We start from the raw sequence: 16158 nt of genomic DNA on the forward strand, positions 1-16158 counted from the left end.
GTGGTGTATCTATTGCCTAAATACACTGTGTTGGAAGGTGTCCCTCTTTCTCAGTTTTGTCCCATTCAACTTGAAACCAAAATAATGTTTGTTTCTTTCTATAGTGAAATTATAAGCAATTAAATTATTATTTTCTTTTTAATGCTTACACTATACGCTAAGGGCTAATTGGCACGGGCATAAAGGTTTGTGTATCCTAAGAAAAAAAAATATTTTTCTGCGCCCAGGAGCCACAGGTGTTGTATACAGCCTGCTTGTATCAATGACAGGCTGTGCCTATCAATGACAGGCTATATGCATACCTTTATGCAAATGTATGCTTGAAGCAGAATTTGCCAGTGTACAGCCACATCCCGTCAATGTGTACAGATAGGTTGTACGCCACATCTGTGTCTCCTGGACACAGAGATCGGGACTTTTTTCTACAGTGCATGGACTTCTGTGCCCATGTGAATGAGCCCTAAAACGAATGGACAAAATGAATGAGAGCACACTTAAAAAAAAAAAATTATTACCATGATTAGCCACTTCAGGACCACAATACATATAAAAAGACGAGGTCCTGCAGTCCTGAAGTGGGTATACCAAGGTCATCTTGGTATCCTTCTTTGCAGGCATTGACTTAAAAGTGTACAAGCCACCCAATATGCAGCTTCAAAGTGGGCCCCCCTCACTTTACACTGCTGGCTATACCGGATTTGCCCCCTCCCCAGGACTCAATGTAAAATCTAAATTGATGAGTGGTAAAAGTTTTTAAAGTGTCACCTATGGGCAATTTTTGATATTGTAGATTTTTTTTCTTTTGTGAACGCGCAGTTTTAAGGCTTGGCAAGTTTGGTAATCATTTAACCTACACAACCCCATCTTTTATATTTTACCAAAAAATTGGGCATTTTTTTCCCCCACAGGGCCTGCTTTCAGAAAATATATAAAATTGTTTGGGGGTTAGAAGCAGTTTTCTAGCTAAAAATTCAGACTTTAACGTGTGCGCAAAAATTAAGAAAATTGGATACAAAGTGGTTAAAAAAATAAATCTGGTACATTAAAAAAAATGGATGACAAGCAAGGAGATGGAGTTAATAAGGGCTATTTAAAACAATATTAAATAGGAAATACCTGTTAAAAATGATATATAATATATATATATAAATACATTTGTGGATTTCTTTAGCAATGCTTGTGAAAATGACAGGCACACTGTAGTTAGTTGAGAGCTGCAACTAGCTACAAAATATCAGTCTTTAAAAATCAAACAAGGGTTGTCAAATTGACAAGCAGTTCCTGGCAGCTACAAGCATGGGCTCAGTGTAGGATCGGATATTCAGTAAAATGGGAGAATGAGTCTACGGTATACTTTTACAAGGATATGTATATACAAATTACCAGCCATATCTACTACTGAGTCCTTTAGAAAAATAAATGATAAAAACTTTAAATAATAAAAAAAAAAGCATACAGGCCATTTTAAAGAACCAACAAGCTTAAAAATACTACTTGACCTATACAAAAGAGCAATTTCTAACATTGACAAATATTTCATGCCAGATGCAGAAAACATAGATCATGGGGAAATCTTTTTTTTCTGGCGAACACCATTTTCAGCAAGTACAGGAAAACACCTGTAGATCTTGTCACTTCCTGTGAGAGAAACTGGAAGCAAAAACAATATTTTTTTGTACAAACTACTAAATCCATCACACTCCACATATTGGAGATGAACATCAGCAGACTTTTTTAAAGTCCAGCATGGGTGGCAACCATAGCCCTCTCCATGGGTATAGTGGAGGAGTAAGTGCAGCCATCCAGGGACGGGAAAGTGTGTTATTCATAGGATTACCAAATGGAAAAAGGGAAAAAAAGACAAATAATGCAGGAGGTGTCAAGCTGCAATATATTAGTACGTTTGTTTTTTTGTGGGCCGGGGGGGTTGGTGGATTAACCTAGGAAGGAGCAAATCTAATTCAGATGCAATTAACATGTTTAAAAAAAATGGTCTGCTTCCATCATTCTTCTGCAGTATAACGCGTCTTGAATATTTCATGCAAGCTATATTTTTTGTGCAATTAAAGATTAGGCAGGCACCTACTGAAATGAAAAGCACAAAATGCAAGCATCAAATGTTTCTATTTATATATTGGAACTATGGAATATCTCTATTCTTTAATGTTTTTGCTCCCAATACACACAGTAGTGAAAACCCTCTTGAAGGTGTCTGTAAAGTTTTTTGATTTAGATACAGTAGTGAGGAGTTAGAACATCTGTCAGGTTTTTATTGCTGTCCAGTGTTCCCACGAGTGAGATTGACTCCCTCTATTTGTCCAGTTGACCACTGTCACCAGGAGTGACGGTAAGGCACTATCCACAATTTTGAGTTGTTACCAGAAAAGAAATTAAGCGGAACATTATCAATGGGGGCACTTCCAGTGAGAATAAATCCTCTCCAAAGTAAGAGAAATATCTAAGGCGGGATTTCTCTTACTTTGGAGAGATTTACTCTAATTTACAGTTATGTCAAAAGGACAGAAAGTAAAAGGGAAATTTCCGCAAAGGGACACCTATAGCAAAAGAAAAACACAACATAATTTACTCAATCCCCCCAAAAAGATGGCTTTAGATATAATGGTGCTAGTAATAGCTCTTTGAATAATGTTTTATGCTTACTGGTTCTTGTAATAACAAATTGGGCCTTTGCCCATAAAAGTATCTGAACAAGATATTGCTTCTTTTTACTTAAAAGAACTTCCAAACATTTTTAAAAGTGAAAAAATAAGGTAGTTTGTGAAAAGAATGACCATAGCTATGACATCATTCAGCATTGTATAAAATAAACTCCTAAATGATCTCGTAGTTTTCTAGTTGTTTTGCTTTTCTTGGTTCTCCTCTTCCATCCACAGATAACTTAGAGATATAACCTTTCTCACTATCATAGTCAGTCTGAATTGTGCTAAACTTAACCACCAATTCATAAAATTAAATGAGCCATCCATGAGGAAAACATAGTGACAGCAGGAGTAGCTCCTCGTCTTCTTTAATAAGCCTCTTTTTCCAGTAACTGTGAAAGATTAGATATTGATCATACGACCAGCTCCACCATTCTAATTATACACATATAAGAATATGCTTAAAGGAACTGTCCAGGCTAAAAGCAAAATGCGGCTGCTACTCTGGTTGAAATCAAATCCCATCAACAAAAGCAGCAGTCAAACCTTAAACTCACATTTTTACATTAAGCTAAAAGTCCAACTTTACAAATATAAAATAACACTCACACAATGTCCAAACCAGCGAGCTGCAATAATTAGTTTAAAGCATACCTTGATTGTCCTAATGTAAACTAAGCCTTGTGTTGTATAACAGTAACCATAAAGTGCCACATCACACCTTGAGCCTCACCACTGTCAAATCCTGTGCTAGAATATGCATACTTCCCCCTTGGGGCAGGGGTCTGCAACTCCGGCCCTCCAGCTGTGCTTTAACGACAAATCCCAACATGCCTCTGGGAGTAATGCCTGTAACAATCAGTCTTGCAAATCCTCACAGGACTTGTACTTCTCCCAACAGCTGGTGTGTGCAAGTTGCCCACCCCTGCCACGGGGCAATGCTCAGGCACCAACCACTGCATGATAGAATGGAAAAAGGGTGCGCAAAAGTTCAGGTTTTCAGGAGGTACTCCAGTGACGCTCTTGGGAGAGGAGAGATGGAAGAAAAGCAGTCAAGCTAAGGCTTGGGTAATCGACCTGTCCATTGGGACCTTACAGTAGATCACTGCTTGGTACTCAACAGATCTCGGGGCCACTGGTGTTTAAGACTGCAAAACAGCCACTAAGAAGAAAAAAAAAGAAGAAAATGCAGGTGCTGACCGCTGGTTACATACACAAAGGAGAGGGACCATATGTCTTTGAATCCCATCCCAATTGCAAAACAAAATAAATAAATGTTGTGGTAACTTTTGTAGGACAGTTACACATCTTAAAGCCCATCTCAGTGTACAAAAAGGCTACCCTCACACTGCAAGGATTAAACTGATCATTATTGTGTATGGGAATTCTTTAAAGCAATTTTACTTACCTGATCCAACTTTCCCGGCAGAAGGTCGCGCTACCGTCGCTGGATGGTCGCGCTATCCCGGCCGCTGCAAAGGTATGTCGCTACATGTGAGCGGGGTCTAATGCATGGCTATTGACCCTGCATTAGATGTGATTAAATCAGCATGCCTCCGACTGCCAGAGCAGAAGGGGGGAAAGGTTGCAAGCACTGGTCTTGGAATCAGCCAAAGCAGGGATCAGGTAAGTAACACTGCCTTAAAGAAACCTAATAGACAACAACTAGTAGTTAACTCTTGCAGTGCAGGGTTAAGCCCCACTGCAAGGGGAGTGATTTTTTGTATGCTTAAACAGGCTTTAAACAGGTTGCCCAATTTAAAGCAAAGAAACAGAAGGCACTGGATAAATATCCCTCCAGCGGACAGCAAATCTCCCCAGCACTACTGAGCCAATCGCCACTCATACCCGGTCTGCTTTCTTCAGTGCAATCAATCTGACCACAGAAGCCTACTGCTTCTCACTGGGTATCTGTGTTTGAGCTGAGATTATTAAACTGGCCATACACCTATAGGATTATCTGCAGCTTTTCTATGGTCAGATGGAAAAAGTGTAACAAATTACTCCATCTACGCTAAACTGTGCGGATGGAGTAATCTCCCACTGGGCAAAGCTCCAGTATTTTACTAATCAGCCCTGCTGGCTCTCAAAATACCTTAACAATCTGATTGGATGCAGGCATTGTTCATGTGTTTTGAGAGCCAGCGGGACAGACTAGCAAGATACTGAAGCTTGGCCCAGTGGGAGATTCTTCCATCCACACAGTTTAGCATAGATGGAGGAACCTGTTGCACTTGTTTCATCTGTTCATAGAAAATCTGCCAAAAAAATCTATAGGTGTATGGCCAGCTTTAAGCTGGCCATACACTGTGCAAAAAGTGCACAGTGGATGCCCCCTCTCAGCACCCTTCCGCCCGGCCTCCTTCAATCAGAAAATTAAAAGAGCAGGATGGAAAATCCTTGGCAAAACAGCACATCCACCACCATCAGAATACAAAGGACACAGTGGGAGATTCATCCATCCACTGTTTAGCGTGGATGGAGGAATCTGTCATTTTTTCTTGTTCAGCCTTTAGTCTGAACAAAACAAAAAAAATACGACAGTGTATGGCCAGCTTATCTTAGTCTGTAGTCAAGTACAATTGCTATTCTCGCAAGTGAGAAGACCTCTGCAAATCAGTAGTAGCTGGTAGGGGGAGAGGGTGAAAACAAAGAATTTCTCAGCCTTTGTGTGCAATTGGAAAATGCAGAATGTAAAGGCACTAGATTGTGAACATCAGCACCTCCTGAATGTTGCCGTCCGCAAAATGAAGGTGTGATGTGGCACCTGTTTGTGCTAGGTAACACTAGTCCTTGTTCATATTGGATAAGGCCAATACAGGTATACTTTAAATTTGCAGGTGGAGGGACAGAAAAGATGGATCTTGATTAAAATGTGGGGAGATAGACTCATCTTCTAACATTCTACAAAGTTGACAGAAGTAGGTTTTACGTTTAAGTCTATCTTGGAAAACTCCCTAAAACATTTTTTTGTTGAGCTACGGTCAAGCCTCCAAGAACTGAAAAAAACAAAACAAAACATATCCTTTCTTAACCTATTTGACAGCAATTAATCCATATGCTGCTAAATATTTAAACACAGGTAGAATCCATATAAACAGTTACCTTTTTCTGCATTATCCGGAGCTCATCACTCAGATTATTATTCACCTTCATCAGCTGTTGAATTTTAGCTTCAGATGCAGCCAGGGCATTTTTTACACCCATAAAATCTTGCGCTGTGACAGTCCCGTCAGACACCTCACGTTCCAGACTTCCAGACTGTGGAGTAAATTATATATTCCTTTATAAATTCATTATTAAGTCATTATAAAGTTAGAAAACTAAAATTTAAAGTAAATCTTTTATAAGAGAAACAACTTTTTTTGGTAATCTTTTTGTGGGAGCCCATTTAGGGCCAGGAATTCTGGTTGGCTTATACTGCTGCCTATAGGAGTATTGGACAAACAGAAAATATGTATGCCAGCCTCCAGTGAAGCCCTCAGTTTTGTAAACAAACCATACAAAAGGCAAAGGAAAAAACCCAGAGGGGTGTGTCCCTCAATAGACCCCAAGAAAGAATACAAAAACATAATTCTCTCATATCCATTGACGGACACAGGAAAACCTTTCGGACGTCCTCCATCTGAGGGCTGGGGCAAGGCCACTAATAGGTCCAATAAGAAAATCAAACTCAAACGTAGAAGCAGCTGAAAGACCAAACAAAACCTGGCAATTCCTGAAAGATCTTGAGCCCAGACCAACAAAATCTGAGAGAGTCCACCAACAATCCACCCGGACAGGTGGAAGAATCCAAAACCTTATCAAGGCAACTAGATCAACGCCAAGTGGGGTCAACAGAAAAGACTAAATGGGACAACACTCAGAAAAGGATCCAGAAGAAACAATGAAAACAATGAAACACGAATTCCAGGGGAAAAAAAAAAAAAACAGTTGGGTAGTAACACCAAGAAACAGGAGTTCAAGCGAAGCTTTCTGATGATAGACCCTTAAGGAGTCAAGCCATGGGAATCCTGAAAACTGATCCTCTTTTAAGTAGAATTACAGTTTCCTTTGTTTGCATATATCTACTGCTAGCAAGCAGTAGATATATGCAAAAACATTAAAAAATAAATAAAAAAAAGTTACCATAAAGTTAAAAACTCACCTCTGTCTCCGCCGCTCGCTCCCGTCTGTAGATCTGAAGCCTCTCGAGCAGCCGTGCAGGAGGATGATTGCGGGTGCATGCGCAGTAGCGATCATCAGCGAGGAGTAGACTGTCCAAGGATTTGTCGAGGTGATAAAACATCTTCCCAACCAACCCCCTAACCGGCGCACCTTCATGCAGAAGGGTTAACAAAGTGATTACCTGACCTCTGGTTTTAAACCCTACAGCCTAAGCAGGAAGAAGGTTCCAAAAGTGTATGTGTAACAAAACAGGAGGCTACCACAAGTCATCACAGCTGAAGCATAAGGCTCATCATACTACAGTATTCCCGGATCCCCTGATGTGTATTGAGCTCCCTTACTGAGGAAGACTTCCCACAGGAGAAGTCTTTTACACGAATTGTACAGCTTCCGTTTGTGGCGAAAAAACAGATAACTCTAAAATTTTTGTTTTCCCATACACCTAGATCTAAGGTTTTAGATTACATGAAAAAAAGAAATCACTTTGTGATAGGGTAGACAGCTTGATTATTTGTCTGTTTGTTTAGTTGTTGGATGTTACTAGCCGAGTCAACTGATTAGAACCATGATAGTCACTATCTGCTGATGACAAATATGTTGTGATCATTTATCAATCCTCATATGTATGTTCATGGTATGCCAAATCTACAGTGTACAGTGATGGCTTGCAACATACTAATCCATGTAACGGCAATAGTATGATTAAGTTGTGCAATCTGCAAACATAGGCAATTTAACTTTTATGTTTAGTTGTGTTTATATTTGTGCAAAAGCAAATAAAAAAAAAACAGTAGTTTACCTGAAAGAAACTGCGGTGCCTCAAAACACAGACCTATTATATAGGTAGACTATTAGGACACCGAGTCATTAAATGAGGTGATCACTCGATCCTTCAGCCCTAATTCTTACTGCAGTGGATCCAGCAAAGGTGGGAAATCTGAAATGGTACCCAATGGTGCAAATAGTCTGGTAGTTCTATGTGCTTGAGCCCAACCACCCTTCTTACTGAGTCGTCAGAGACAGGGCCAACACACTAGAGCTCTAAACCTGGAAAGCACTATGTGGTTAACCAAACAGTACACTAAGGTCTGGAAAGTGCCAAAAAGCAGAGCCTAGTGTCCAAAGGAAATACTCCAGGCAGGTCCCACAATGGTCCAGTCCAATGGACTGCCACTGAGGCTATGCTGTTCCAGATAGCTGCTATGTGGAGACTTGCTCAGGCAGCAAAGCAGCAGCAGGTCTTGATTGAAGTCACCAAAGATAAAAACCTTCGGGTAAACTGAAAATAAAAAGCCTTGAGAATGGATATTTTTCCAAAGATCAGATACCATAGGGTACTGCACTGCCGCCATTTAGGTTTGCTAGAGTCACGCCTGATATTTCTAATAAAACAACACATTTTATGAAATCTATGTGGGCAAGTTCTAAGCAAGAGACATAAAGAAGGCACCATTAAGCAGAACTAAGACTGCTCTTGCTGAAGGTGGTCTCTGCCCCTTGAATTTCACATAGAAATATCATATAAAATATAATAAATAGTGGTAATGGCAATAAACATTTTGAAAATAATAAAAAAGGTAATTTCTGCAAATGCCACGTTACTATGAAAAAAATTACAACTTACTTTTTCTCTATTTGACCTAGCTGGAGCATTCTCCAAGTCGGTTTCTTCATCTGAGGCCACACTGTCATAGTCTGGCTGATCATTATCTTGACTTTCTGTACTATGTTGGTTGCTTATACTTTTTAACACCAATTCCACATTATCTGCAATTGAACATAGTAATAAGTGGTGCATAACTTGAGCAACTGGAGCAGTACATTTCCAATACTTCTGCACAGGTGTTATAAAAAGCAAAACAATGAACTAGTAACAGATTTCAGTTACTGTAGTGAAATGAGCAAAAAAAAATGAGTACCTCTCAAGGACTGCAACTGGTTACTGTACTCAGCACACTGCCCTTTAAACCACCTCATTTAACAAGGATGGAAATGTACGTTTCTTGCATATCAGCCAACACAGGTTTGAAGATGAATAACCGAGGTGTTCATGCGGTTTACACTCTACACACCTGTTTAAGTATCTGGATCTTTTGTTAGGCTAACACACCCAAATACATATGTCCTGGGTAAATAGCTCTTGATATGCACATAGGCAACGTATATAGGATGGTAAAACATTATGAGGGGAATTGATCAAAACTGGAGCAGCTGTGCATGGCAACCAATCAGTGTCTCCGTTTCATTTTCAAATCTTACCTGAACAAACTGAAGAGAGAAGCTGATTGCCATGCACTACTGCTCCAGTTTTTGATAAATTCTCCCCTATGTGTATTGGCCAATGTCCAAAAAACACAGCATCAGCACAAATGTTTAAAAACAATGTACCTTTCAGGCCCATTCACACCATAGCATTGTGTTAAGTGCACAATACTGCATGCATGCTGTACTTTTTTCACTACATTACATACAGTACTGCGCTGCAACGCATGGCAGCCAAAAGTTGAATTGGGATGCCACAGGGCTTTTAATTTTTGTAACATAACTGGGAAATAGACATGCATTTAAAAAATGCATGTTAAAGCATATACAAAAGCAGATTATAATCATAAAAACTCAAGCACTTTCAGGCAAACAAAAGTGAAGGGAAGCACTTTGTAAACATATTTATCAGTATAACATATGTCTGTGGCATTATGTTCAGCATGTATTAACTTACCTTTCGATCCAGATACTGGACTTCCCTGCTGTCTTCTTTTGGCATCACTTAAAATGTCTATCACCAGTGTTGCAAATTCATGAGCATTAAATCGGGCTAATTTCTGCCTTCCCTGAAATGATAAAAGATAATTTGACTACAGATAGAGTCCTGTTAGTCGTGGCCATACCTTCTATATAGTGTGCCTGACTGGTATTTGGGTCATTCAGGCTGTTGGAAAAGCAGTAAGTGATAGCATAAAGCTGGCCACAGACATCAGAGGGCATCAGCTTCTGCTTAAATGATCTAACCAGTGCAAATCTGGATGTGCGGAATACTGATCTCCTGCCACATGCTCTGGTTCCTCCTGCCAGCTTGCACATCCTGTAGAGATGTAAAGCTGGGGCAAGGAACCATAGTGCATGGTGGGAGGGGCAGATATTTACAGACTGGGAATTGTCCGATACCTGCAGCAGCCAGTGGGCGGGCAGAGTTTTAACCCACAAACACAGGAAAAAGTAAGGGACACTGTAGTGACAGGGTCACTTTAGGGCAGATGATACGGTAATTGGTATACAAAAATGAAGCATGCATATACACAGACACATATGCAAATACATATAGGCATGTCATTCTCCCACTTCACTCCGTTCTGTAAAGTAAAAAGAGAATTTCTATGAGGCATGCTCATAGCAGGAAGGCAGAGCTTGGCACATTTAGCTGCACAGATTACAAGGCCAGACTCAATAACAGATACAAGAACTATGTACACTGAATTTAAATATCGCTGCCAAGTCAACATACATGCATAATACAAACACCTGATGTCCTGTAGCATTACCTGGTTACGTGTTGAGGAATACTCCGGGTTCACTGGAAGGAAAGGTACAACAGTGGTCTCCGTCACAAGCGTGCTGTGATTCTGAGTGGCAAGCCAAACTGTAAATGCAAAAACATTCCTCAAAACACAATAGATCAGATATTTAAACATACACGTAAAGCCAAATTCCAGGCACAGCTATATTTTTAAACTTTCTCACATTACCATTCTTAGGCCTTGTTTAGATGGACAGCTGAGGGACAGTAAATTCAGGTGGTTGGAAGCACGGTTTTACTGTTCTTGTGGCCCGCTGCAATGTTAGCAATGCTGTATATATTGCCTTGGGTGGGATGCTTTGCATCGTGGCAAAAATTATACAGCATTTCACATGTGGCAGTTCCATCCCCTACTGACTAGTAGACTCAATGGAAATTTTACTCTATTTACCATCACACATACTTATTTACAAAGCAGGGAATCTGACATTTGCCAAACATCCACTGTAGGTGAAACTTCCTGTGTATGTGTTTTAAATGACAGTGACTGATTCACTACCAGTGAACGTTTGACGAAAGTCACATTTACTGCTATAAAAATATTCCCCTTCATTTGTTTGTGACAAGTCCATGTCATTACAATTCTCCTCTATGGCAGACTTTTTGAAAAATGCCACTTAATGCTTGCTGACTATTAGAAGAACTGGTAAAGAAAGCGCTCAGTTTTCAAACCCCCCAAATCTTTAACTTGCATGTGATCAATGTAATCCAACTTATCTAATGGAGATCACAAAGTCTAGGTTTGCCAAGAGACCTGTACATAATTTTACAGCAGATAAGGTAGGCAAAAATCACCTGCATCTGTTTCTCGTCTGTCGACTTCATCGTATACATCCATGGCCAATTCTTCGAATAAGTGATTGCTTAACTAATAAAAGGAAAACACGTTTTAGGAATATTATACACACAAAAATAAAAAACCAATAGCGCCAGAGTTGACCACTCCACTGAAGAAATGTGCATGCAGAAGTTCTACAGGTCGCTGCCCCTCATCAGTCAGGGAGACTGATATCTGATGAAACAAAAACAAAGGCGCCTTTCCTAGTGTAGATACATGCTGTGCAGCTCTTACATTCTGTGTCTTGCTTTTTGTTAAGACTGAGAATCAACTTCTGGACTTTGAAGGCTTATTGTTATCTACTCTTTTGTGAGTATCATTCTATTTTTGCTATTTACTTAATAAAAATTTATCTACACTAGGGAAGGCGCCTCCTGTTTTTGTTTCATCTAATATTATACACACAGTTACATAAAGTCAAAGTCCCCATAGCATGGGGATATGTCCTCTGAGGGATATATCCTCTATCAGGTTTTATTCTTTAAAATGGGGAAACAGTAAGTACAGCGTTCAGATTTGTTTAGGAGTTACCGTGACAAAAGTTTCTGGATGTGCTGAAACAGCCGACTTCTTCCACTTGTTTTGGATTTACAGGCTGAATCCAAGATTACAGCCTTTATAGAATCCAGTTTGAGCATGGTAAGTATTTGTCATCCCTGTTTGGTGACTCAGGATTATGGAGGATTTACCTCTAGATTCTTACTGCCAAATAAGACATTCTCCTTCTATGGAATTCAACCTCACCTCCTACTCTGAGTGGATGGAAGAAGTTGGTAGATCAAATCCTTTCGGTGTATAAAATCACCTATGCACAAAGAGGTAGGCCTTGTTTTTTTTGTATGGGGACCCTGGCTCTCCTCTGTCTTTACGATCCCATTTCTTCCCTGATTTGGGGGACTGCGTGAGTTGGAGCGGTCAGGCACTGTTTCACCAGCTCTTGACCCCCTTCTTCCTTGATTTACCATAATTCCTTTGATAATGCTCATGTTTGTATACCAGCAAGCTGCTGTATTTTGTAGGATATATTGACTTGATACCTCTATCAAATATGAGGCATACAGTGTTTTGGTTTTAGAATGTTGTTTATTGAGTGGTATTTTTCCATGGTTTGTATTTTTTTCTGCTAAATTCAATAATAAAAAAAAAGTTTCTTCCAATATCCTGCTCCAGGGGTAGACATACCATTACAGACTGAGCAGCTACACAAGGATATAGGGTTATGTTTACATCCAGGCATGAATGAAAGGGGGAGCCCTGAAAAAATTGTTCATGCACTGAGGCCCTCTGGTAACTAGCTTTGTCATTGTCCTACTCCCATAATATTTTGGTCACTCTATTAATCGCCAGTGATACTTACAGACTGAAGTTTTTTCTTTGCAGCCTTGGCAAGTTCTGATAAATCTAAACTGCTACAAACAAGGAGCGAGAGTCCGCATTAGTAATGATAACACACGTCATGTCAAATATAAAAAGGAACACGCACTGGGAGATTTAGGTACATAAAATGGCAGTTAGTGTTTGTGGTTTTCCTCTGGGGTAAGTTTCCATATTGCACATTGGTTTACAATCCTATAAGATGGTAACATCTGATATACAGTTGAGTAAATAATAGCACATTTGGTAACGTCATATTTCATGCTAAACTTGCACAGGAAGAAACCACAAAGCATGTAGAGCACAATGTCCGTTACCACATTAATTCTGTAACAGCTGAATGGCAGTGATGAAGGATGAGCTCTCTCCCAACAGAGAGAGGAAAAACTGCCAGGCCACATTTAATTTGATAAAGATAAAAAGGCATTGCATATCACAATAAAATGAGTGCAATACCGGTTATCTTTATTAAATAAAACTTGGAATACTACAACATGCCAGTACACTTCATGTGTAGAATGCTTTTCAGCTTTAGGATCCTGTTTCGTGTTTCACAAGCAGCACAGAATAGCGAAATTAACAATAGAAACTATATTGCTTTGTCAAGTCATTGGTTTGAATTTTAACAGTCATATTATATTGGTGATTTGTTTACTAAATTTAGGTGGTAGTTGGCATCTAAACCCAATTACAAAAATGTAATATATTGCAGCTTGCCAGTCCTTAGATGTACTGGTGGCATTCGTTTTTATTTTTTTGGATTTTTTTCAACTGGTAATCATTTTAACAACATACTTCCTGTCCCTGGGTGGTTACACTCACCCCTCCACTGGATCTATGGAGGGAGCCATTGTTGCCACCCAGGCTGGACTACAAATGTGTCTGTCTTGGCTCATCTCCAAAACATAGAGGTGTGGGCTTCTGTAGTGTTTAGAAGGAAGATAAATGTTTAATGCTTCCAGTTTAGCTCACAGGACGTGACAAAGACAATGCATTCCTGGAAAGCTCAACAAGCATTTTTATACTTGGAGAACTGTGAGGCGAGTGCTTTTCACTCATCCTAATAGTTCTAGCCAACTTGTGACAATGAGACTGTCACAGGTCGGCTCAGTAGATCGGGAGGTGAGCGAACACATACCGGCGTTCGCTCGCTTCTCAATCCTGTCACGGCTCTCTGCCGTGACAGGGGAGGGGCTGGATTCCCCCCTCCCCACTCCGATCTTCCAGCGCTGACTGGCGGAACGGATGAGGGAGGGGGCAGGTACAGCTGGTTACTCACACAGCTGGGCGGATCCAGACATAATTGTCGGGATCTGCTTCAGCTGCGGGGTATACCGGGAGCTGTAGCTCGCGGTATACTGAGCTTGGGGTGACGGGAGGACGCTAGTTTGTGTCCTCCCGTTACCCTAAGGAGAACTATGGGGAAAAGCCCTAACCCCATAGTTCTCCTTTAAATACTGGTAAGCAGCAATACATTCAATATTTGTTCTTGGGTTTAGTTATCTTTAAAATTTATTTTATGGTACGTGTACATACATGCCATATATTTCATAGAATCAATTTTTGCTTGGGATCATACTTTATTTTTCGTGACATCATGGTTGAAGCTTTTGATCACCAAATCAGTCTTTCCTTTTTAGTTATTAGTAGACAAGCTCACACGGAGCCCCACAGCACCCAAATATATACAGGCGATTAACCCCCACATTGCTTCAAATTCATACACAGATATTCAGGTGCACAAGTCACAACAAGGAGTCACAACACAAACCACATAATACCACTATCTTTAATGAATGAATGAATGTATGTATGTTTATTAATTTATTAAAGCAGAAGTATCAAGAAAGTAAAATATACTCTTCCCAATACTTTGAGGAGCTGGTGTGGAACACTGCAGCTGTCACCCTGACTCTACATATGGAGGGCTGAGTGATCGGTAACTGCTGATCACTCACCTCACAGTTTCCTCCCTGTCAGTCACTACTCCCCGCAGGGTTTCCCCCTCCTCTCTCTGTTCCTCCAGTGCTAATTGGAGGGACAGACAAGGGAAGGGCAAGAACTGCTGTCTCTGGATCTAGAGAGGCAGAGGCTACAGAGATGAATTGGGCAGGGCCGATACCAGTCCTTGGGATAACACTGCACAGTGACTTGCCACCTCACTGGATTTCTCAGCTATTTATATTACATATTTTAACTAATAGTAGATAAAGAACAATTTCAGATAATGCTTTTTGAGCTTGAAACACCTTTTAATGTGTGGGACTTAAAAGGAAACATAATGGACCCTAGAAAGAAACAGAATAGATTTTACTGATCTAAAATCGCTTTTTACCCATTTAAACTCTTGGAAAACCACAGACACATGCAGCATAAATGTAACCGGACATAACATACCCTTTTCCTCAATATAAACTGCAATGTCAATATATTTATTTAATTAATATCTACTGCAAAGCACTGGCAAATTCTGCATCACTTTACAGAGTAAGCAGGACCAGATTGATCCCGGTTTCTGACAAGGTTATAACCTGACATCTATACCACAGTTGCACACATAAGGGACACTTTGGGAGGAAGGCAATTTATCTACCAGGCTGCGTGAGTGGATTGAGAGAAAAAAAAACAGGGAGACTGGAGATTACTCACACAAACATAAAGAGAACATAGAAACACAAAATGGGTCCCTTGTGGAACTCAACCCAGGGTCCTAGTGCTGAAACTAATATTTTGCAGGTTCTCACTTTTTTTGCCATGCTCCAGTTATGTTTTATAGCAGATGAGCTAATAAGAAATGCGCAACCAGCAGATATAAGAAAATGTAAGCAAGTATTTCTTGAGCTAATGCAAATATATAAATAAAGAACTGGCCGAGCCATTCTAACAGATTTTTAAGCCTCTCCTTAACATTTGTTGAGAATACAATGAATATCAATATTGTAAAACCGTTTGATGAACACTAGTAAAACTACAGCACATAGATGTAGAACAACCACATAGGAAAGAACAGAATGTCTACTTAAAATGCATTTTTGTGCATCAAAACTCATGTGTTTTGCTGCAGATAAACTGAAAGGAGTGAATGGGCCTTCAATTTTTGCACGTAAACGAAAGCTGAACACATCCAAACTTCTAAACACATAACCGAAATGCATATATGTGTACTGTTTTAAACAGACAAAATATTTCTGATTATTTTTTTATTTCAAACACCACTGCCACAATAAAACAGGAGGGTGACATCACATTCTCTCTCATTTTAGGAATAGAAAAGGTGTCACTTCACTGCTGATTCACAAGCCAGTAACTTGTCAAACAGCACCTGGCCACACGCAATCCTTCCCATGGCTTTGCGGAATTACAGCACTTCCTCTGTTGCTAGAACCCTGCCACTGTGAGCTGCAGTATCTGGGAAGAGAGCATGTGAGACACAAAAGGAGGATTTGGCTCTGTCAAGGAATTTTTTTTATTTTTTTATGAAGTATGCGCATTGCATATTACTGATTTGGTACTTGTTTAGACTGTCAAACAGGAGCCTTTAGTTA

The 16158-nt window shown here is 39.9% G+C and overlaps 1 protein-coding gene across 1 annotated transcript in view; it reads right to left on the minus strand.

Moving 5' to 3' along the window:
- GIT2 (GIT ArfGAP 2) overlaps window positions 1–16158 on the minus strand; it is a 62480-nt gene that overhangs the window by 20418 nt on the left and 25904 nt on the right. Inside the window, exons 9-14 of the mRNA XM_018560522.1 lie at window positions 12597–12648; window positions 11197–11269; window positions 10367–10464; window positions 9547–9658; window positions 8452–8594; window positions 5766–5921 (exon numbers count right to left, since the gene is read on the minus strand). Of these exons, the coding sequence (XP_018416024.1) occupies window positions 5766–5921; window positions 8452–8594; window positions 9547–9658; window positions 10367–10464; window positions 11197–11269; window positions 12597–12648 (634 nt within the window). The remainder of the gene's footprint in view (window positions 1–5765; window positions 5922–8451; window positions 8595–9546; window positions 9659–10366; window positions 10465–11196; window positions 11270–12596; window positions 12649–16158) is intronic.

Source organism: Nanorana parkeri, unplaced genomic scaffold, assembly GCF_000935625.1.
Source record: "Nanorana parkeri isolate BGI_ZX_2015 unplaced genomic scaffold, ASM93562v1 scaffold18, whole genome shotgun sequence".
Lineage (NCBI taxonomy): Eukaryota > Metazoa > Chordata > Amphibia > Anura > Dicroglossidae > Nanorana > Nanorana parkeri.